General features: G+C 41.2%; 1 protein-coding gene across 1 annotated transcript in view; it reads left to right on the top strand.

Annotated features, from left to right (window-relative positions):
* LOC126198779 (myrosinase 1-like) overlaps window positions 1–24,869 on the top strand; it is a 91,552-nt gene extending 66,683 nt beyond the window's left edge. Inside the window, exons 7-11 of the mRNA XM_049935344.1 lie at window positions 2,705–2,852; window positions 6,627–6,775; window positions 10,336–10,470; window positions 15,010–15,116; window positions 24,689–24,869. Of these exons, the coding sequence (XP_049791301.1) occupies window positions 2,705–2,852; window positions 6,627–6,775; window positions 10,336–10,470; window positions 15,010–15,116; window positions 24,689–24,815 (666 nt within the window). The 3' untranslated portion in view covers window positions 24,816–24,869. The remainder of the gene's footprint in view (window positions 1–2,704; window positions 2,853–6,626; window positions 6,776–10,335; window positions 10,471–15,009; window positions 15,117–24,688) is intronic.
* The last annotated feature ends 726 nt before the right edge of the window (window positions 24,870–25,595 follow it).

Here is a 25,595-nt window from a genome sequence, read left to right as displayed (position 1 = left end):
GCACTAGATAAATGAGAAGTAGTTAAGTGAGACGTTACGTTGCGATTATATTAAGATCTGTGATATGAGATACTGGGATGCGTGCGCATTGACATGCTTATAATGTAAACGTAGCATATGGTTGTCACCTGGTTGTATGAAGCAATGACACTTAAATACCTGATACTGCTGAGGTAATTCACACAACCATTTGTGGTTAGTCCTAACAGTTCAGAGTTTTCACTACTCGTGTCATGATGGATTTCATTGTAATAGTGGTGTTTTACTGGTCCGCCGTTAAATACACAATCGTAGTGCGCGACCCATAGCGAATTACGACCCTTTTGACTGTCTCATAATTAGCACACATTTCATCTGACTTGACAACCGGAAATTTCAGTGTGACATACCGTCTCTAACAGTAGCATTCGATTTTCGGCAAAATTGTGGAAATTCAACCGTAGCCGCACTTTGTCTTGTGCTAAAACTTTTGCTGTAAATCCTTCAGACATCTTCGGAGCGAGCCATGTAGAATATGTAAGTCCCACCCCTGTCACGTTATACACAGGTAGAGCGAGCCAATTTCGAAAGCACTCACTGAATATCATATTGGAAGAAATACCACACGTGAGACAGAGATATTCTCTCATGACACACTCTGTGAAGGATGTTGCGTAACAACTTCCAGTCAACGCGGGAACAGTAGGCTATTGTTGTCTGTGAGAGCTATCTATTGCCAATGCTGTATCCCACATTTTATTTTGGTTGAAACCATCATCACGATAAAGTAAATTATTCGTAAAACGTATTTAGATCACTTCCCTCAAAACCTAATGCCAGAAAGATGATACGTTTATTAGAATCTGAACATTTTCGTAGTACATAGCGTAGCCTGCTCGACCACAACAGATATATTAGGCTGTAACAGACGAGTATATCGTCGATCTCTGCCGCCCCTGTGGTATTTCTTCCACAATGATACCATTTTCCAGGTTTCCAATTAACTCAAGATTTATTGTTGCCGCATTGCATATGGAGTACATGAAATGACTGTATTTACAGATCAATAGCAGGAGCAGTTCAGATGTACCAGGTAACGACTCGTGCTGAAACACCCATATTAGTAAGTGGTGAAACCTCCACTGGCGGCAATGCACCCTCTGAATCTGGCATCCAGTCGATCGTATAGATGGTGAATAAGTCCTGGGACAGGTTGTTCCAAGCCTGCTCGGCTTGTTCACGTAGTTCTCTATGATAGGTTTGTTGACGAGTCGTATGAGTCACTTCTCGTCCCATCCTATCTCACACATGCTAGATTAAAGACAAGTCCGGAGATGGTACTGGCCACAGAAGTTGCTGCACGTCTTGCAGAGCACGTTGAGTTTCACGGGCAGCGTGTGGGTGAGCATTATCCTGTTGGAACAACACATCACCTTCTTGTTGCAAGAACGGCAAAAGAATGGGTCTAACAACATTCTGCATGTGCCGGGCGAGCACAGAGCACTCGTTAGCGTTCCCTGCAGAAACACGAAAGGTGAACGAGAGTTGTAGCTTATCGCACCTCAGTCTATAAGGCCTAGGGTGGGGCCAGTGTGTCTGCAACGAATGCACGTCATACGCGCAAACGACCATCACTTGCGTGCGATCAAAATCTGCTTTCGTCGCTGAAGATTGCAGCTCGCCATTCCATCTTTCAAGTGATCCTCTGACGACACCAGTCGAGCCGTGCACGTCGATGCTTTGGGCTGAGTGGAAGACGGGCTAGAGGTGTGCGAGCATGTAGTTCAAAATGGCTCTGAGCACTATGGGACTTAACTTCTGAGGTCATCAGTCCCCTAGAACTTAGAACTACTTAAACCTAACTAACCTAAGGACATCACACACATCCATGCCCGAGGCAGGATTCGAACCTGCGACCGTAGCGGTCGCGCGGTTCCAGACTGTAGCGCCTAGAACCGCTCGGCCACCCCGGCCGGCGCGAGTCTGTAGTCCCACTGCTGCTAACCAGTTTGTGTTGACACGTCTGGAATCACAAGCCCTCTTATCTGTGCTGTGATAGCTGTACGATCTGCCACTGCTGCCTTTACAACACGACGGTCCTGGCGGACGTCTGTGCTGCGTGGACGTCCAGAACGTCGTCTTCGTGTGTGACAATGTTCACGCGAACACTGATGCTTGCATCGTTGCACAAATAATGTAGCACGTCCAGCTTGTGTGGTAATTCTTCGAAAGGACCATCCCGCCACTCGGAAGACCACAATTTGACTCCTTTAAAACTCGATCAGTTGGCTGTAGGAAGCACGAGTGCGTCTCCGTAGCATCGTTACCTGCTTGCTTTACATGTTTGTGACACACTGAGCCTTCTGGCTATGAGCATTCCCTATTAAAGGGTAGATACAAATGACGCTCTGGTAGCTATGCCACTACGCTATCTAGCTATTGGCAGATTACTTTGAAAACATTGTCAGTACATCTAGTATCCTCCAGGTGGCTTGTGCCGCCATCCGATCAAAATCGGAGTCGTCTTTCCGGGTGTAATAATTTTTTTCCCAGCAGAATATTAGCAGAAGTCTACTTTTAGCTACGGCTGAATTTTATACATCAAATAATAAGCCATGAAAACATGAAGATTCAATAGGGCTAGATTTTTGTAGAAGCTGTGCTGCATTGTTCTGATGAAAGGACAGCCTTGTGTTATTAAGAAATATTTTTTCTTTTCTCCAAGGCTGGTATTTTTGGACACCCGATTTTCAGCGCCGAGGGGGACTACCCAGAGGTGGTGAAGCAGAGGGTGGCGAACAACAGCAGGGCAGACGGCTACGCGAGGTCCCGCCTCGTGGAGTTCACCCCGGAGGAGGTCGAGTACATCAGGGGTGAGTGCGGGCGGAAGCAAGTGTGCCGTCCCATGTGCGGAACTACAGTCCCTTGCTGACCACGTGAACTTTTGAGGTCTACGTTCATGAAAGTCATAACAGATTTTAGCATATTTTGATGAGTCTGTTCTTGTTTCAACATCTATGCAATGATATCCTCCAAGAGGTCACTAATACATTCTTTTTTGGAGCAACCTGCACAAGAATTTAGGATAATTGACAGTTTCACTGGGTCGCACTTTTAAGTATTAAACTATACAAAGTCATTCGTATATACCTTCCGGATTTCAGGAAATGACTGTGTGAAAACTAAAAGAGGTACCAGATATAGACATAATCAGTGGATAGAGCACCTCTCAATTACAGGCGCTATTTGTAGCGGGGCAAATGTTAATGCATGGGTGTAATTCACTGATATTGTTGAAACGTATTTTTTGGAAGGCAGAAGCGACAGTGCCCCTCTTTGGAAACGTGTTCATTGGGTTACCTGTTTGCAGGCGCCAACTAATTTGATGCTACAATACGGAGCGAATGAATTTCCTACGTGTTCTGACATGTCTACCCCGTAGTGCAACGACGATTTAATTCAAATGGTTCAAATGGCTCCGAGAACTATGGGACTTAACATCTATGGTCATCAGTCCCCTAGAACTTAGAACTACTTAAACCTAACTAACCTAAGGACATCACACAACACCCAGTCATCACGAGGCAGAGAAAATCCCTGAATCCGCCGGGAATCGAACCCGGGAACCCGCACGACCACGAGCTGTGGACGACGATTTAGTACAACTCTGTATTCAAGATGAAACTTTTCAGACTAAAAGTACGTATATACCAGTGAAATACTCATAAGAAGAGTACCTAACAATCGAAAACACATTTTTTCCTGCCTTAAATATCCAGAAAAGATGCGGGATAGAAGAATAAATTGGAGTAATTCATTTCTGATACATAACTGATGTCAAAATTAAGTCATCTGTGGACTGTATGAGGGAAAATAGCTGTGTAATTCCATGCGATAGAAGGAAGAGTTTTATGCAGGGTAATGAACGGCTGATGGAGTCACAAAGGAAACGACGATTAAAGTTCTGTGGCTATTTGTTCAGACAAATTGTTCAAGGAGGTAAGGAAGGATCTCAAAAGAACGTATCACTGACGAATAACTTAAGGTATTCCTAGAACATCGGTTATACCTTATTGTTACTTTATGTGGTTTCTGCTGACCCTAAACAAGAAAAAAAATCTGTAAGCTATTGCACTTTGCTTTTGGGATATAGCGGTGAAGTTAGTGGGGGATAGGTGTCATATGGTGAGCGCATTGCAAAAAGTCACTTGCTGAACACGAAATCACACACACGTAAAGAATATGTCATTTAAATCACTTTCTGGTGAAGAATCTGACAAAATGTTGGGCTGTCCCTACGGGCGAGATCACCAACGAGTTTAATTTTTTTTACAATTGTCAGCACCTTTAACCCACACTGACACAGATTCAGATTCATTTATTTTACGATGATTCCTGGTCCTGAGAACGAACGGCATCTACGACAAGTAATATGATTTACCCATATCTCTATTGTAGACCTCTGCAATGTGAAATGTCCGATAAGCGACGACGTGCCGCATGTTAAAACCTATGATGAGCGTTAGGTATCGTCTTCCGAATGTCCAATCCGTATAACCACGATATTGAGAAAGGTGCAGGTTGCAATTTGTAGTAGTTGTGGTATGTGTGCCGTCGTGTTTCTTACTGCACTTCCTTCCAAGTCTTCTACTGTCCTTGCTTTAAGGTTTGCAGCGTGGTTGGATGCGCTGAAATGAGGAATATGCAGGTGTTGTTTATGCATTATGATAACTGCGAAGAGATAAGAACACTGATTTTCTTGGATGTCATGGTGCACTTGCATCCAGAGAAAGTTAGCCAAAGTTCCATACCGTTTTAGCTCAGCCACCATCTGCATTATGTTGACAACATGTCTCTTGATGTCCCTCCGCAGTGCTGGAGTGTGAGAGCCGATCGCATTCTTAATGAACGTCTCTTCTGCTTCAGTTGCGCTGTACTGATTTCTGCATAAACAACGCTGGTTTGCGCAGTCCCATAAAGCGTGTTCTCAGATCATTTGATTACACAAGACACGACTGAAATGTTATTACATACGGCATGCACTGTATCGTGGTAGGGTACCCTCTAAGCTGTTTGGCCTAAATGTAACTTGAATTAATAATGTTGGTGACCATCTGACATCGTCTAATCACAGCACAAAACTTACCTGACAGTTGACAGGCTGCCTAAAATTTACTTCTTTTACAGAGTATCACAAGTAACGTACGCCGGCTACGACTGACGTTATGCCGAAGTAGATTAAACGTCATACAGATTGTTTTATCATGTGTAGCAATTCTCTTAATACATCTTCGTAACTTTTTGTAAGACGCACGTTAGGCTCACTCCATTGTAGGTAAAATCGTAGAAAGGAAGAAACTTATTAATAAAATTTTCAGTAATGGTCGTAATCTCACTGTTATTACTGTTAATCGCCCTTGTCTTAACAACCACCACTAATGTTTAAACTAGACCTTCAAGACAGACTATCAATCAAACGTCAATCTCCATTTTGAATGGCCGGCCGCGGTGGCCGTGCGGTTCTAGGCGCTCAAGTCCGGAGCCGCGCTGCTGCTACGGTCGCAGGTTCGAATCCTGCCTAGGGCATGGGTGTGTGTGATGTCCTTAGGTTAGTTAGGTTTAAGTAGTTCTGAGTTCTAGGGGACTAATGACCACAGCAGTTGAGTCCCATAGTGCTCAGAGCCATTTGAACCATTTTGAATAACTTCACTAGAAATAAAATTTTTTCATCTAATATTTCATCAGAGTAGTTTTTATCCGTCCGTAATACACGGTGCGCAAAATAAAGGAAATTGGCCCAGTGAATATTTCATGTACCTTAAGGTAGGCAACCCAACTTACACCGTCCGCATCCCGGTGATGACGAAAATTGGGTTAGCTACCTTAAGGCGCATGAAATATTCTCCTCGCTACTTTTATTCTGCACACCCTATACATACTTTTCATTAGATTAGAATGGTGATAATGTCTTTTCCTCTGATAAGACTATGTTACAATTAATTTAAGTCTTCGTAATATTTTTGGACCAGAGATGCATGTAACATTTTTGAAGACTTTCCATTAAATTAACTTTTAGTCAGAATATTCAAGCAAGTATTATTCCTAAATTAATCACTGTAAAATAAGCTTGTCATTTTTTCATGCATGAGAATGAAATGACAGTAATAAATATTTTGATCGATATTCAGTAAAACACGTGTACTTTGTACTTGAACTTGGCCCGTTATCTATTAACGGGCCAAGAGCAGACTTCGTAAAATAAACGACTGCACAACGCAAGTCTCAAAACGAAACAAAATACAGTTTGCAGCAGGAGATTTGCTGCCGCTTCAATTGCTTCTTACGACTGACTGCTGTCGATCAGCTATGGTTTGCATCTTGTGATGCAACACGACGTTTAGCTGTTCACTGTCCCCGTATTTCACCGGCATCTTGAAACAGGCAACACAAGCACTTTGTAATACACGTTAAACAAATAACAGTACTACAATCATAAAGCAAAAGTATTAATAAAATACTGTACCATATAACGTGAAAGCAGATTAATCCTTGGTGATACGGTTTGAACTCATACCGCTACTGTTGTCCCTTTACATTGTGTGATAGATGGTGAGGTCGTGCTCAGAGGGCTGTCTTGTTTGCTGCAGGCACTGCTGACTTCGTCGGGGTAAACCACTACACCAGCTTCCCAGCATCGGACGGGCAGTCTGGTAGCAACCCTTCCATGGACTATGACGCGGGAGTCACCCTAGGCGCGTTCACGGATTACCCTGTATCTGCCGCCTTGTGGTTTAGGGTAGGTCTGCAACTGTCTATTATATTTATTATTCTGGTTCTTATTTCTATGGCCATCGCATGTGACACACACGCTTTAAGGAAACATGAAGCTAGGTGCAGGGCAGGGCAGCTTCCTCCTTTTGCTCAGAAAACAAATCTGGACAAAACGAGCTTGCATCCTGCCCTGTCTGGCAATGGATGTACTAATGCAATATCACTTTCAATAAATCCAGAACACGTTTCAATAATGACTAGTAGTAAGTGCACGTAGAGCCAATTTCCAAGAAATCTCAAAAATATTTAGTTATTTCCCGCAAAACTATCATGGGCTGATACAGCCACATTGTACTTCATTGTTTCGCTTGAGTTGGACTGCTACAAGAACGTCTGAGATCAAATTCTAAAAATTAGAAATCGATCATAATAATTAAATACCATCAATAAAACAGATGCAGCGATTGTACAGAAACAGAATATTAAAGAAATGTATTTGAATGCCGTTAAGTGTCATCCATTAAGACGAATAACATTAAAATGATGTGGTTTATATTTAGTTGTATGACAAACGCACCTTTAGAAACTTTCGTGTATATGTAAGTAGGAACTAAAAAGAAGTCCAAATGGTTCGTATGTACATCTTACATTAGAATGGGAAAAGATGTATACCATATTTACACAAAAATGAGAAAGGAATAGATAGTATGGTAGTCTACATATAAATTCTCTTATTATAATCTTGAGTAAGTATGAATAGGGCAAATGATGTCCTTTTGTGGGCAAATTTATATAGTTGTGCGAGCTTATTGTTGTCCTTTGTGACAAACTGCAAATATATACTTCTTTGTCGTGGTGTATTTCATTACCCTATACTTATCGAAGACAAATCGTCTTTTAAATTCCCAATATTTTGACACAGTAAACTAATCACAAGTTCTTTATCAGATTATTGTGGCTCATACAATTTTACAGAGCCATTCACGATTACTTGGGATGGGCCAAGTCGACCGTCATATCCAGATCGGACAAAGAAAGAATACGTTGTTAACCAATTCACCTTAATTCCGATCACAGATTCTAAAGGATTATGGAACTCTAGGATTATCACACAGTGATGTCCGATAATTTTTTTATAACCATAAATCACTTTTACTAAAAGTACCGGTATGGAGGTCGTGGTTAGGTTAGGAAAAGCTGCTTCCCACTCAAATTTTGGCCGTGGCCCACATTTTCTACGTTCCCCTCTCGTTGGCTCTGGTAAATTTCTCACCCCCCCCCCCCCTCCGTGCCCTTAAAGAGGTAACAGTGGTAGATAGATGTTTAGGTAGATGTATCCTCCCTGCAGGACTGTCAATACGAACTGTGTTACTAGCCATGAAAGCACGCTACCCACGTCATAAAACAGCCGGAGACACTGCACCCCACCTCATTCGCTGCTCATTTTGTTTCTCATTCATTCCATGAGGTGTCGGCTGAGCTGCAGATATATTAATGACGGGGTTCATCTAACTACAAAGGAAACTGGGGACCACTATAGCAATTTTGTTTGTTACCATAAAACTTCAAACTACGAATTACCCACTGAATTGAACATATAAATATTTAATAAGGGTACCAAACGTTGTAATTATATAATATAGCCATGGCACAGGTGAATGGGAACATGAAAGCACAACGTGGAACTACACTGCAGGTATGGTCAATGGCTGCGAAAATGGCTAGTGATTTATAGAAAGGACCCTAGAAAAACAAGCATGAGCACCAAAAGAATCGCCAAAGTGGATAATAGTAGCAACTAGCTGATTGCAAATGCCAAAATTGAGTGAATGAACTCTGATATAATTTAACTAGCCACGCTTACCCCTCAGCCTGGTGACTGCATCGACGATCCTTGCTTACCGCTCCTGTATGGCGAGGGTGTGCAAGATGGTTCCTAAGTCCAGCTTGAACTCCGCATTCTGTTCCAAGATGAAGACATATCTCTCTCTCTCTCTCTCTCTCTCTCCCTCTCTCTCTCTCTCTCCCTCCCTCTTCCTGTGGCTGCCTAAAGCGAAGTGCATGCTCGACGTCGCCCCTGGAGCAAGTGTGCCCATCGGTCTCATAGCAACAAGTATCCTTTGATTTTATTTTTCAAAATTTGGCTGGATCTGCCAGCATAGGAATCTTCCCAGCCAAATGCAATAGATCCTACGAGTTCTGCCAATAACAATTTTATAAATAAATTTAATATATTCCCACTCTCACAGATTTTGTCATGGTTAACCAGCACAGGAAGGAAGGCAGAAACTCTCTTCCACAACAAGACAGGTTTTTAACCATAGCCAACCAAAAGGCTTGCACGTAAACACACACGGGAAAGAGCACCCTCGACCGAAATAATTACTGTGAGCCAATCAAAATCCCCGTTATCTGGACTTAAAGGAACATTCCCTTGTTGGCATGGGCGCAGACAATGGTCTCTCCCACGGCCACAATTTCTGAGGGCTGCACCTGATTTTCTAATTTTTATCTCCCTAAAAAGGATTCCCCCTAGCGTCTTGCACAATGCTGTTTTTACAGAATGCAGGCCTCGCCTAGCGTGCTCATAAGCGGAGACGGGACACAGTGAATTACTTGTCCTATACGTGAACTGGAGTCACTTTCAGTGCACTTTATGGCTACCCAGTCTTTAATTATAAACCTCCATGTTGTGAGCCAGCTAAGAAAGCTCCCAAGTCTGCATAAAGTAACAAGTCACCTCATTGTAATATTAGTGTACAATACCGACAGACACCAGGGTTTGAGGCCTGGGGTCGAAGCTTACGAGTTGTTGCTCCGCTGTTAAGCGCTACTGCCTATACCATTCTTTACAACTCTGTAAGACTATCATGGCTAGTTAACAACTGCCATCTTCTTTCCCTGTAGTTCCGCCAAAGGGAATTTTTAAATTGAATCATTTCTCTTGTTTGCAACATGTGCTTGGTAGTTACTTTGTCTACTGCGAACTCGACATTCTGTTTTAACACGATGTGGGCTGTAGCCAGCGACCTTCTCTATCTTTCAATAGTTTTTCAGTTCAAAAATGTTCCCTGTGTATCGGATATTTACACTGATAGTCCGGTGTTTTTTGTTAGTGCTTCTTATAATGATGCAAAGGCCACCTCAAATTCAACTTGTCTTTGAAGAATATATATGAATTACCTTAAAAGTCACCATAAGTGTTCTTTGTCTGTAAACTTTTCACCTATGACAATAAAAATCATGCAAAAAATTCCGCCGGAAAGAAACTGTAGTATAACAAAATGTCCGACGACACCACGGTCGGATGAGAGGAAGATGTCTCGTGGGGTAAGAACCAGCCTGAGAGTAGAGCAGGAAGAAACAGAGAATCAGGCACAGCCAGACTGATATCATTATTATTCTACCGATAATATATCGCCAATTCATTTAGCAAATTGAGTTTATGAAACCCACAGTTCGTAGACTTAACCTCAAGTGTTACTTCATCATCACTGTAAAACAGCTAACCACTTATGACTTTCTAATGCACACAAACTAAGAATGAAATAAGACACTGAGAAAAGGCTTAAAATATGCTTTCAGAACATTCCGTGGGGCTTCCGCAAGACTCTCAACTGGGTGAACCAGCAGTATCCCGGCTACCCTATCTTCGTGCTGGAGAATGGGTGGCCCGATTCTGGCGAGATGGAGGACCAGGGCCGCATAGACTACTACACGGTGAGCACCTCCCTCTATATGACTCCCATTATGTTTATCAAATTATCTACCCCTCAGTCTCGTGCTGACAGATCACCAGTCGAATACATCACAGTTAATCCAGTCAGTAATTTTATTGTCCATATTATTATCTGAGTACCTGACATTGCCCGGGTATGTATTTATTATTAGTCCATCTCCTCTTTCCCCCTTCCATCTGGTTCACCCCCTGCTCTCTGAGTACCTCCTCACCCCCAATCACCACCTGACCCTCTCTCTGTCTCTCTGCTCCTCCGCCCGCTTTGTCCATCTCTCCTTCGCCTCTATCTCCTCCTCATTCCTGTCTCTTCTTCCCCCTCTCTCTTTGTCCATCACCTCTTTTCTCTGTCTCTCCTCCTCTACCTTTTTCCTGCCTATTTCCTCCTCCTCCTCTCACTGTCTATATCCTCCTCACCATTCTCTCGGTCCATCTCTTCCTCTCCCCTCTCTCTGCCCATCTTCTCCTCGCCCATATGTGTGTCCATCTCGTAATTCCCCCTCTCTGTATATCCCCTCCTTCCCTCTTATCTTTACACGTAATCACACCCATGCCAATAGGAGATTGTTGTTTCTCACCCCACAGTATTTTTTTTCCCCAGAAAGTCAGTTAAGTAATATGTGTGTCAAATTGGCTTGAAATCATCCCAGGAGCTTACGAGAACCTTTTAATGTGACGCTTTGGCCACTTACGCACGTTTCATGTGTACTTCACATATTTTACACGTATATGTACGCATATTTCACCTGTATCTCTAGAGAATTTCGTATTGCATTTCTTTGGCAGGCAGCTCAATGTTTACGACTTCGTATCTCATTATGTGTCGTATAATCATATAATTTTGCATGTATATCTTGTGAAATATGTGGCTACTATCTGCGAAGTGCGTTATCAACAGAGTTAGCAGTAAACAAATAATAAATTAAAACATCATGCATGATGCCTCGGGTTTTCACTCACCTCAGTATTTGACGTCGTATTTCTTGGACCATGTGTTGTACAGTGATGTATTTTTGTAGATACAAGAGCGATGTATATGGGTACTATCTGCAAAATGTGTCACGAATACATTTAGTGGTAAAGAAGTAATAAATTTAAACATCATGCTTAATGCGGCAGTTTTTCAAGCATCTTAGTGTTTATGACTTCATATCTCCTGAACTGCGTATGGTACAATGATATAATTTTCCTGGTACATTGAAGGATATATGTCAATATTGTCTGCAAAATGTGTTGTGAATACAGTCGGTATTAATGAAGGAATAAATTAAAACATCATGCCTGATGTTGAAGTTTGACTGCATGAACAGCGAAAATGTAGTAAGCGATAAACTTTTTTCGTCATTTTTGAGCGTTGTCAGTAAAAAAAAGTTTCGTAAAGCTTTGATATTATGTGTAAAGTTTGATGCAAGTCGGTAAGTGCTCTCATTCTCAAATACTCGATGAATAAAGTCGGGGTATTTGCGTAGTGTGCTATGCTCCTTTTCCATCAACACCCCACCCCTTTGATAGGTTTCTACCCACGCAGCGATTCTCTCCAGACGGTAAGTGATGTGAGTACCAAGCCTGGTCCAAATTGGTCCACAGATTTATGTGGAGGCGGAGAATATAAGTATATACGTTTTTATAATATGTGTCGATGTGTGATATGTTTACTCGTGTGGTGCTGGGCAGATTGGAGAAGCTTGCCGAGCGCCTGTACCCTGTGATTCAATGTGGGTTTCGAGCTTAGCAATGTACTACTGATATGATCTTCGCACTCCGACAAATTCAAGAAATATGCCACGATCTGAAGACACCATTGTTCACAACAGTAAACATTACTAGTAAAGATAGGATGTTCTCCAAAAGTATTGAAGATATCGGGGCTTTTCACGACGATACGAATGGTGCTGTGGTATATGGGGGAAGCACATCTGATCCATTTGCTGTGTAAAGAGGAGTTCCTCAGAGCTGTGTGCTGATTTGGTATTTTCTTCTCGCTACTTCCCAAAGTGACTTTCGGCGAAACAGACCTGGACATCCATCTACATACGAGAGTTGACGGGGAATTTTACGTCTCGATACTCACATTCAAAGCACTATCGTGAGGACTTACTTGAAAGCAACCTTTTGTTCTCTGACGATGAAATTTTTTTGTAACCTACTCATGACGACACTGAAAGGTTTATGGATAAATTTGCTACCTCATGCAAATTCTTCTATATGTCCGTACATTTAATGAACACTGTGATTGTACCGCAAGGATACACGGATATGCCTTGATAAGATTGGATGGCTCCTTGTCAAATGCAGTGGACAGATTCTGCTACCTCGGCTCGCTAGTGTCAGAAGATCTCTCTTAACACATACGGCAGTAAACGAGAGGAGCTCTCCGAGCATCGCAGCAGGACTCTTGAGTCACCAAAGAAAGTGACTGCTTGGTGCTACTCGAATCTTCCGTTAAGAAAGATATGCTGTTGCGTCTATGCGAAAATCACACTTTAGTCTGCGTTTGGCAACTACTGTTATCAGATAAGATATCTCTTATTTACTCAGCGTGACTGATTAATGATGTGCTTACGTGTCCCCATGTGACTTGTTGGCTCCATTTTTATGACCTACAACTCGATGACCGACCTAGTAGTCTTTTTCAGATGCTTCCGGCTGCGTTGTTATGTGTACTAGCTGCTTGGACTTCGAACACTAAGGTCTGGCCAAACGATCCTCGTGTTCGAATGAACCAGAGATTTCTCGATACGACGCACAGTTCGATATGGCGTCGAGAGGCATACAGACAAGGATGTGATATTTGATTCGCACGGTGGGAATTCAAATGATACGCGAGAAACCACGGCATACTCAGAACAACAAATTATAACCCTGCATGAAATTTGATAGTTTCAAAAAACACAAGGTAAAATAGCGTAAAATCCAATCACTGTACAAACTCCTATTGTATTTGAACAAATATGCAACGTGTATTCTCACACATTACATATGGATATATAAACATTTATGGCTACTTTTAAACAAGTCTGGCTCGATAGCTCAGTGATAAAGTGCCAGACTAAAGTCAAAAGGTCACGGTTTGGATCCCCGATCAATCTTAGAATTTTTATCTGTACCTTATCACTTCTTTCCACATGAAAGTTGCATGTGGTTCGGAATCCACGTTAAACTGCATGTCGCCCTGTAACTGGGTGGGTAAGTCAGTTTAGACGTAGGAGGAAGGAAACGGCAAATAACCTCCAACTGGCCCGTACCTAGTAAGCACTGTGGTGTTCAAATAAATCTTCGTATTGATCATTACTTTACTACTTTTTAACTATAAAAGGCGAAAAAGGTGTACTCCAAAAACGTTACTTCACTATGAAACAAACACTATAACAATTGACCAAGTGGGTTGCAAATGAAAACTTCGATCCTCGGTAGCATATTAGAATAATGGGTAAATAATTTTCGAGCTTTTGGCAGGGATCCAGATGAAACAAGAAAAAAATTAATTAGGAATTAAATCGTTAATAAATGAAATAAATAATGTTAAACTGGCTATAAATACAATCACGAGACCTGTCGGGAAGACAGTAACAACAAACGCTACTAAATTGCAGGCATCCAGTGTAGTAGAAGAGATGCGCAAGGATCATCAGTTACACAGCTGACTACAATAACCAAGCGAATCAGCTGTCGCCGAGCAGTACCTCCAGTATAATCATGGAATGAAATAGGAGTTTCTGGGACAGCATAATTAAGGAGTCTATGAGAATAAAGACGCAGGAAAACTTAATAATCCAGGACGTAGAGATTTCAACACATTTGGGCAGCGCACTCAGTCGCTAGCTATCCCATAGAGCAGAGCTAGAAAACATCTAGAGACTGTGTGTTTCATGGAGTAACAGTGGGCACTTTGCAAAACAAATAACATATCTGGCGCCGGAAGGCGAACGCAGTTATAAATAGCGGCGCGACAGCAGCATTAGTTAACAGTCTGGTTATAAATCAAGCAGCTTGAAGGCATAGCAGCACAGCTGCTGCATATGAAGAAGACGGTTGCGTAGTTCGTCAACATCTTTTACATAAAAATTGAGCAAAAACTGGCTTGAACACACAAAACTACACCATTACTATTACCCTATTTTTGAATTCAAATTGCATGCATCTTTTCTATATCCATGGTTCCCATCCTTTTTACTCACCTATTAATGTTGAGAAATGCTTTGTTTCATCACCTTAACTAGTTGAAAATGACTTTAGGTCTAAATTTAAGCTGTGCAAAATAATAATAAATTGTACGGTCGATGGCGCACATAACATCATTTAAGAAATTCAACGAGACTGTAATCCCGAAACAAATACAATTGCATATATTCATTTACCATCGTTAATATTAATAATATTATGTTCAGTGTAAGATCTGGGTATAATTATTATGCCATATAAATGTCTGTTGTTATAAATATTCCATTAGATGTAGGCAAAGGCCTTCTGACTTTCATCGTGCTATTCGGCACATGTAATAAACATATGAAAAATTTCGACAGGCCTACCTTTCTGAGATGGTGAAAGCAATGAACGAGGACGGCGTCGATGTCATCGGCTATGTGGCCTGGAGTCTGATGGATAACTTCGAGTGGGGCACCGGATTTACGTAAGTAATTCTTCACCAGCCTCAGTAGACACGAGTCCTTGCTAAGCGGTTACTTCTCGTCTACCGCGTGTTACTTCCTCCTGCACTGTCTACAAGAAACGGTAAGGATTTCAGTTTCACTGGCATGTGTTATTGGCTGATGATGTACAACTGTTGCATAGAAATGAGAATAGTAACACAATTATAGTTCTATATTTTGTCACGTAATACGACTGTCCCATGTTGTCTGGAGGTGAATTAAAGGAATAGCCACACAATCAATTGCACTAAAGATTGTAAAATTTGCTACACTTGCAAAATACTCATGAGAAATGAAACATTTCTCAAAACTGGTCGATGGTGATACAGAAGAACCACTAAAATGACCAGAATTTAATAAAACCGGCGCACACTGTGTAAAGGATCCTTCCGTAATCTTTTTTGTGTCAATTATATTACAGAACGTAACATTGTGTCGACAGTGAGTCGTTATAAATGGAACACAAACTCTTATGGGCATAGATGAAGGAGGAAGCGATTCTGCTTGTAGACCTGCATTCCAGCATGGTGATTCAGGGAAGCCATAGAAAGCATAAACCTGAATGGCTATGTGAAGATTTTAAACTTACTAAGAATTTGTCACTGAGAAATGGATTTACCGTGGGATACAGGTGATGTGAGACCAAGGCAAGAGGACACTGAGTTCTTAAATTTTTCCGTAGGTATCTGCTACTAACAGCACTTCTCAAAAAGAGAAAAACACATTCTCAGAAATATGTAAAAACATGAAAAATGTACACTTACATTACATTATGATTCTACAATGTTACTGAACTTCGTTCAGTACCTAATCCATGAAACTTTCATCTGTTTTTTAAGAACTTTAAAGGGGAGAACCATACTAGGAAGCGAGATTGTATAAAAAGAAGAAAATATGGATTTATTTTGAACCTGTCCAAGGTAATTAAGGCTGAACTAAGAAAATTAAAGAGGGAGTGAGAAACAGTGAAGAGGGAAATAAAGACACAAATAAAAATATTCAGTGTATGGACAAGAAAGCTTCGAGTTTATGACGTTTATGAACACACTAACGTAAAATGGTTCAAATGGCTCTGAGCACTATGGGACTTAACTACTGTGGTCATCAGTCCCCTAGAACTTAGAACTACTTAAACCTAACTAACCTAAGGACATCACACACATCCATGCCCGAGGCAGGATTCGAACCTGCGACCGTAGCGGTCACGCGGTTCCAGACTGTAGCGCCTATAACCGCACGGCCACTCCGGCCGGCCACTAACGTAAATGTAATACACAAAAATGCCAAACAAATCTGTCGGAAACTCATACAAATGATAAAGAGAGGAAATTGAGGGATACAGTACTGAATAATTGAAGATAAATGATTGCATGAGTAACTACACGACAGGTTTGTAGACATAACTAAGTTTCAGCGTAACATGAAGTCAGAGTATCTACATTTGTATGAAGTGAAATGATTGTTAAAAGCACTGAAAGCCGTAGTTTATCACAATTATTCTTTGACGCGTTCGCTCCAGTGGTCATGTTGCACGTGAAAGGAAACGTATAGATTACAGATTTACGGAAACGAATACCAAATCTGAGGTACGCAGACCTATTGACTGGTATTAAAGATGGATTACAAGAAATGTTAATTAAAACTGACAGGCTGTTCAGCATGTATCAGTATTAAAGTTACGCAAAGCAGAGGCAAAGGTAATGACAAGTACCAGAAACGAAAACGCCAATAACCTAAATATCGAAATTGTGCAAAATATTGTACATGACATAAGTCTAGGTTACCACATCTTATACGATGGTCCAGCAAAGATGTAAAGAGAGCAGACTACCTGCGGTGAAGAAAGCTTCGTTCAACAGAAGATATCCATTAGCATCAATCCGTTAAATTTCAAGAATGTCCAGCAGGTGATGAAAAGTGAGCGAAGTAAAATTGAAAATTGGCAGAAATGAAGAGAAAAAAACTAAAAATTTTGATGCTGCAAGAAAATAATTGAGTGAAAAGGCTAAGTACAGAAGTGGACGTTATTTTGTGGCATTGAGGACATTATGATTTTCGTATCCAGGACAGTACAGTACAGTTATTTTAAAATTCAAAATAATTCAGTACAATACAATACAATATCTGCAATGTATACATAAGACCTTATACATGTCAAATTGATTCTGAGGCCCAAAATTCGGCAGATGTGATTGTTGGAACATTTTCTGGAACCAGTTCCTCCAGTGTGCAGGCTTGAGGAAAATTCGGGCAGACCAAGAGGTGTTTCACCATCTTGAAATTTTCCACATTCACAGGTTGCAGCTCCAGTAATGTAGCCCCAACGCTTGAAGTTTCATTTGCACAGGGTCGCTCCAGCTGGCAGTAATTTCAAAGTCTTCTACGTCTGGTAGAAAGCTCTTTCTCGACTTCAGCCTAGGACATGGTGCTTCACTTCCAAACCTGGGGTGCCTGGAGTAATTCTCCTTTTTCTTCTTCCCAACCTCTGTCGCTGTAATATCGTTTCTACTTCCTCGAACGTTTTTCCTTGGGTTACAACCGCTTTGTCGTCGACATAAATGAAAGATCTTGTGTCTGTTCCGACAGGTTGATCATTGGTGTAGATATTGCACAGCAGCGGTGCCAACACACCACCTTGAGGAGAACCGCGCTTATGGATTCTCCATCGGTTTTTTGTTCAGGGTGACAAAGAACTGCCTGTTTTATAGTAGGATGTGGATGAATTGCATTAATTGGTATTCCTTGGTGATTGTGCGAGTTTGTTGCGATTTACTGTGACATACTGGAGTACAAGGAAGGAGCCTTCCCAAATATCGCTCCTCTGATAATATGGCATCATAGACGATTGGACGTACCTTGGTCACTGCTAGGAGTCATCGTAGTGGAGAACCTTCCACCATCAGGGAAACAACAATAATGAGAACTGAGAAAGATTGTCGTTATGGAACATCCTTGCAGCTACAAGGATTAAGTGACACTGTAAAAAGAAGAGTAGAATGTAGAAATTTTAGTGTATACAAAACAAATTAAATATGCAGTACATCATAATTTATCAAGTAGGTTGGATACAGTAAATATACAGAGACGGATATGATATCTTTTTTTTTTTTTTTTTTTTTTTTTTAAATGGATGTTTCTTAGCAGTTCAAATGTTAATGGATGTACAGGGGGATTCAGCTATGGATATTATGCAACCCACAATGCCTTCAAGTACTACGAGCAAGAATTTCATGTTCTCTTACTCGCTACGTGCAAACTATTAGTCCTACAGAAAAAGTGAATGGAACCTTTTTTGTAGTAAATTTAATTTTGTTAAATTTGGCACTGTGATACGTTTGCGAGTTATTAAAGAAAAAGGTGTTTGAAGGTGTGATAACTCGAAAACCGTGGTCTCCAGACAGATGTATCCCAGTATAAAATTCTACTCTATTAAATTAAGAGGTACTGTTCGTTTTTTCTGTAGGACTAACAGTTTGCAAGTAGCGCTACGCAGATGAAGAATCTTGATTCACACAGATGTAGCAGCCGGCCGTTGTGGCCGAGCGGTTCTAGGCGCTTCAGTCCGGAACCGCGCTGCTGCTACGGTCGCAGGTTCGAATCATGCCTCGGGCATGGATGTGTGTGATGTCCTTAGGTTAGTTAGGTTTAAGTAGTTCTAAGTTCTAGGGGACTGATGACCTCAGACGTTAAGTCCCATAGTGCTCAGAGCCGTTTGAACCATTTGAACAGATGTAGCACAAAGAAAAAGCGAAATAGGTTACCTGATTCCTGAGAGAGTAATTTGCAGTGCGACTTAACGAAAACCTTTGCTTCACAAAGAGAAACGGTATTGCATATTTTCGGGCACAGAGGCAACGTTAATGACTGTAACAACTAAAATTTATCTCATGATACGGGAAAATCACCGTTGAAAGATGTACCTTTCTGCGTTTATGATCACATAATTATAGTGTCTATTAATTTACAGCTACCTTTAATATATGTGTGTTTCATTACTGAATGACCCTTTAAATGTTAAGTCCCATAGTGCTCAAAGCCATTTTTTTTACCCTTTAATAATACAAGGGTCATTCAGTAATTAAACAGACATATAACTATACAGAAAAAATAGTTTATCAAAGCAATACAATTTTTTGTTAGTGCTCTATGCAATCAATACCACCTTTTATGCATTTGCCCCATATTCTTACGAGTTTTCTTATCGCCTCTGCCAAGAATTTTGCACAACGCTCTCGATGATAGTTTTTGTACATTTTTCTTTGCTTCTTCATTGCCATTGAACTTGGCGCTATGCAAAGGTTATTTTATTGAACCAAACAGATAAATATCTAAAAGGACAACAGCAGGGATGGGAGGAGGTTGTGGTAGGAGCCTCCAACCCACACTGCAAATAGTTTCCAGCGTCACTTGTGTCGCTTGAAGTCGAGCGTTGTCTTATAGAAGAACCATGGCTTCCCTCGACCATCCCGGACATTTCCTCTTCAGTGCGACCTTAACTATATTCTTTGTCACGTGCGTTTAGTATGCGCTAATGCCCACCCGAAACTCACAGAAAATCGGAGCGTATGGACTGCAAAAGGTGGTACTAACCGATGGTTGCGTTTTTATTTTCCCACGGGCATGCGATTCAGTTTGTTTCCACTGCATGCGTTGACGTTGGACACCGGCTCAGAATGAGGTATCTAAGTTTCATCACAGATTAAAATCCTGTCTCGAATTGTAGCATCTTCGCAACCGAAACGATTTTCAATCCCGGTCCAAATGGGAAACCTCTCTCTTTTATGGCGGAAGGCAAGCTCTCTGGTACCCCACCTTGAACAAATTTTACAATGGTTTACTTTCTTGTGCATGATGAAATGAGCTGTGCAAAGGCTTACTTGACAGTTTCAGCAGCTTTTGGAACTGTTAGTCGTCGGTTTCTTTGGATAACTGAATGAACACGAGCGTGCAACGCCGAGGTCCGTGCTAGCACCAGACGCACCGATTGGTGCTCCTAGGTGGCGTTTTGGCTGCCACCTTTAAACTTTTCAACCCACGCACAAAATATCGAATGATTAATGCAACTACTGCCGTATTTTTTCTACATTCAGGATAATATTTACAAGATTGTGTACCTCCCGAAAGTAAAAATCAGGTCAGAGAGCGCCGTTCTTCAAAAGTACTTCCTTCGACCGGAGACTACATCGTAACCTACACGTTACACTCTTATGTTTACGTAAATACTAATCGAACAAGTGAGTAACACTCTTCACAAGGGTTCCAACTAACAGCAAAGCTTTAGTTCGTTAAGTCAGGCGCTGCAGTCAGTGAAAGTGTTTGTTTAATTACATAGGCCAACGAGAAATTTGTTTGAAAAACTTTTAATGGAACACTTTGCTACAACATAAGCATGGTTTGTGCTTACAGTAAGCTACTTAAAACAATGACATGTATCAATAGAGGTTTCACTTGTCAGCTGGAATTGGTTTGTACACTACTGGCCATCAAAATTGCTACATCACGAAGATGATGGACTACAAACGCCAAATTTAACCGACAGGAAGAAGATGCTGTGATATGCAAATGATTAGCTTTTCAGAGCATTCACACAAGGTTGGCGCCGGTGGCGACACCTACAATGTGCTGACATGAGGAAAGTTTTCAACAGATTTCTCATACACAAACAGCAGTTGACCGGCGTTGCCTGGTGAAACGTTGTTGTGATGCCTCGTGTAAGGAGGAGAAATGCGTACCATCACGTTTCCGACATTGATAAAGGTCGGATTGTAGCCTATCGCGATTGCGGTTTATCGTATCGCGACATTGCTGCTCGCGTTGGTCGAGATCCAATGACTGTTAGCAGAATATGGAATCGGTGGGTTCAGGAGGGTAATACGGAACGCCGTGCTGGATCCCAACGGCCTCGTATCACTAGCAGTCGAGATGACAGGCATCTTATCCGCATGGCTGTAACGGATCGTGCAGCCACGTCTCGATCCCTGAGTCAACAGATGGGGACGTTTGCAAGACAAAAACCATCTACACGAACAGTTCGAAGACGTTTGCAGTAGCATGGACAATCAGCTCGGAGACCATGGCTGCGGTTACCCTTGACGCTGCAGCACAGACAGGAGCGCCTGCGATGGTGTACTCAACGACGAACCGGGGTGCACGAATGGCAAAACTTCATTTTTTCGGATGAATCCAGGTTCTGTTTACAGCATCATGATGGTCACATCCGTGTTTGGCGACATAGCGGTGAACGCACATTGGAAGCGTATATTCGTCATCGCCATACTGGCGTATCACCCGGCGTGATGGTTTGGGTGCCATTGGTTGCACGTCTCGGTCACCTCTTATTCGCATTGACGGAACTTTGAACAGTGGACGTTACATTTCAGACGTGTTACGACCCGTGGCTCTACCCTTCATTCGATCCCTGCGAAACCCTACATTTCAGCAGGATAATGCACGACCGCATGTTGTAGGTCCTGTACGGGCCTTTCTGGATACAGAAAATGTTCGACTGCTGCCCTGGCCAGCAAATTCTCCAGATCTCTCACCAATTTAAAACGTCTCGTCAGTGGTGGCCGAGCAACTGGCTCGTCACAATATGCCAGTCACTTCTCTTGATGAACTGTGGTATCGTGTTGAAGCTGCATGGGCAGCTGTACCTGTACACGCCATCCAAGCTCTGTTTGACTCAATGCCCAGGCGTATGAAGACCGTTATTACGGCCAGAGGTGATTGTTCTGGGTACTGATTTTTCAGTATCTATGCACCCAAATTGCGTGAAAATGTAATCACATGTCAGTTCTAGTATAATATATTTGTCCAATGAATACCCGTTTATCATCTGCATTTCTTCTTGGTGTAGCAATTTTATTGGCCAGTAGTGTATTTTCTCTCTCTTTTTTCATTGAAGATTCTTGTGTAACGTTTTCTGCAATGAGTCGCTTGCTGAACTTCCCGGTGAAGTGACTAACAGTAGTCCCCCACCATGTTGGTGTTCCAGAGGCCTTGGTAGCGTTTTTCCATCACTTTAATGTTCTGGTGTAAACGCTCTCCTTGTTCCTCACTAATATTTCCCATATTGTCCGGGAAGTAATCAAGGTGACTGTTCAAAAAGTGAACTTTCAGGCTCCTTAAACATCCTAAAGTTTTAATCTTCTTTAACATTGTAGCTGCAATAGAAAGATATTCTGGGTCTTTTCATGTCCTAAGAACTTTGTAACGACTCCCTTGAATGATAACCATGCTTCTTTCTCTTTTGAGGTCATTGTGGATACAAAGTTAACATCAAACATCAATTTTCTAATGTCAGGTCCGACAAAGACGCCTTCTCTTAGTATAGCTTCTAAAAGGAGCGGAAACCTTTGGCAGATATAGTTAAACCATTGTCCATCTTTAGGCAAAGCCTTTACAAACTGTTTCATTAAGTCTAGATCTATACATAGAGATGGTAGGAGTAGGTTTTTAGGATCAATAACGTCTTTGCGTAGAATGTTCTTCTCACCAGGTTTTAAACTCCCTCACAGGCCAGTTACTTTGGACCAGCGATGATCCCTGGCCCTACTGTCCCATTCACAGAAGAAACAAGTAAATTTGGTAAAGCCACCTTGCTGACCAAGGGGCATGCATGTAACTTTTAGATCGCCACAGATCATCCAGCCATGAGCAGAATAGCCTATTTTATTTAGCCCTCTTTCTAGGTTTTCATAGCTTTCTTCCATATCAACAGAATGTCCAACAGGTATAGATGCATACATGTTACCATTGTGTAATAAAACAGCCTTTAAACTAGTTTTGGATGAATCAATAAACAGCCTCCAGTCTTCCTTTTTGTATCCAATACCAAACACATTCATCAGACCGGGAATGTCTGAGCAGTACACTAAATCACCTTCTTGTTCAAAAAACTTGGAAAACTGCTGCTCTCTGTTTCCATACATGTTTATGCTGGTTACAACTACCAATAAGTTCTTTTCTTATAACCTAGAGCCAAGAAATTCAGCTTTTTCTTTCGTTAAGCCCAGATTCCTAACCAAATCGTTAACCTCGGTCTGAGTAAACAATTTGAGCTCTAGACTTTCTGTATTACAATGGAATTAATCATCATCTGCTTCATCTAAATCACACTTTACATCAGAAAATACTTCTGTTGGAATAGAATTTAAATTATCTGGTGGTTCAGGAACCGGCAAATCTACACCATGCCCTACTGGTCGGATGGCGGATGGAAGGTTAGGGTAACTTATTACCTTCTTGTTTTTCGAATTATGACCAGTAATATCAACACTGCAAAAGTAGCAATCATCGTAATGATTTCTTGGCTCCGTCCATATCATAGGAACAGCAAATCTAGGGGCCTTTTTCTCCTTTTTGGACCATTTTCTCAGATCTTCAACACACACGTAATATACCTTGTGAGGCGCCCAAGATTTATCTTGATCACCAAGTTTAGATCCAAAGTATGATAGATAAACCTTCTTCACAAAGTCTGTAATGTTTCTTTGGTGTTTTTTAATCACAAATTCACCACAAGTAAACAAAAACTGTCGGCAGAATTTTTACAACCATGATTAGAAATTGTACTGAGCACATATACAGGAAATGTGAAAGTGAAGTTAGGTTGACAGTAAACAAAACACCATCTGTTAACACAAAAATATAATCGACCTTTTTTGCCAGCAAATGTTTTTCAGCTGTGCTACTAACGTCATCTAGCCGGCCGCGGTGGTCTAGCGGTTCTAGGCGCGCAGTCCGGAACCGCGCGACTGCTACGGTCGCAGGTTCGAATCCTGCCTCGGGCATGGATGTGTGTGATGTCCTTAGGTTAGTTAGGTTTAAGTAGTTCTAAGTTCTAGGGTACTGATGACCACAGATGTTAAGTCCCATAGTGCTCAGAGCCATTTGAACCATTTGAACTAACGTCATCTACATTCATTACACCTCCTTTTTAAATTATTTTAACTATATTAAAGCTATTAAATTCTTTAAAACATCGCTTAATTTAATAAATTTAACTGTAAAATCTGAATAAATGGTGGGTGATACAGTTTTTTATGTATCGTATTTGGATTTAGAAGCTAAGAAACAGCAGAAAAAGGTATTTTCAGCAAAAAAGTTTTTCCATCGGTGGCCTGCGTTATTAAATGGATGTCGTTTATGATGTACAGCACTAATAATGCTTATTATGGTAATATTCATTTCATTTCATGTCGAAGTGGCCAGGCAGGGAGTTGCAGCATTCTTTGCAACCCCACCAATGCAAACCCTGTGAAAACACCTAGTGCTATATTTGTCTGGGGATTTGTGATGCTGTATAGATTCGGTAACTTGTTTCACATATACTGAAAGCACCTACCCAAATAGCAATTGGGGTATTTTAATGTCAACTAATGCCCGAATGCGCTCATGACTACTCATATCTCTTTGCAGCTGTCAACTAAAGTAAATAAGCAAATATAAAGAACAATGTCTGCAAGCATTGTAGTTTCGAATGTATCACAGATTTTCAATGCTGCACGATAATATTTTATAACATATTAATACTAATTTCTTATGTTTCCAGGATTAGGTATGGAATTCACCATGTGGACTTCGACGACCCAGACCGAAAAAGGACGCCAAAGGCATCCTTCGCTGTTTTGGAGGAGATCTTCAGGACGAAAACTATTCCCGAGCAATACTTCAGATAAATAGGCTGTGATACAGTGTGTACTCCTACATTCATAATTTGTAATAAAAAAACTCTCCCTGTTTACAACACTTTTTTAATCCGTGTGGTACCTTATATTTTGATTTAATACGATTACGAAGTAGATTAAAGCTGAAGAAACTGTAAAAAGTTAGGAATTTAAGGAGATGGGACCTGCATAAACTGAAAGAACCAGAGGTTGTAGAGAATTTCAGAGAGAGAATTAGGGAACGATTAACAAGAACGGGGAAAAGAAATACAGTAGAACAACAATGGGTAGCTTTGAGAAATAAAATAGTGAAGGCTGCAGAGCATCAAGTAGGTAAAAAGACGAGAGCTAGTAGAAATCCTTGGGTAACAGAAGAGATATTGTATTTCATTGATGAAAGGAGAAAATATAAAAATGCAGTAAATGAAGCAGGCGGAAATGAATACAAACGTCTCGAAAATGAGATCGACAGGAAGTGCGAAATGGCTAAGCAGGGATGGCTAGAGGACAAATGTATGGCTGTAGAGGCATATATCACTAGGGGTAAGATAGATGCTGTCTACAGGAAAATTAAAGAGACCTTTGGAGAAAACAGAACCACCTGTATAAATATCAAGGGCTCAGATGGAAAACCAGTTGTAAGCAAAGAGGGGAAAGCAGAAAGGTGGAAGAAGCATATAGAGCGTCTATACAAGGGCGATGTACTTGAGGGCAATATTATGAAAATGGAAGAGAATATAGATGAAGATGCAATCGGAGATAGGATAATGCATGAAGAATTTGACGGAACAC

Source organism: Schistocerca nitens, chromosome 8 (assembly GCF_023898315.1).
Source record: "Schistocerca nitens isolate TAMUIC-IGC-003100 chromosome 8, iqSchNite1.1, whole genome shotgun sequence".
Taxonomy (NCBI): Eukaryota; Metazoa; Arthropoda; class Insecta; order Orthoptera; family Acrididae; genus Schistocerca; species Schistocerca nitens.
This window is presented reverse-complemented; position numbering and strand designations above follow the sequence as displayed.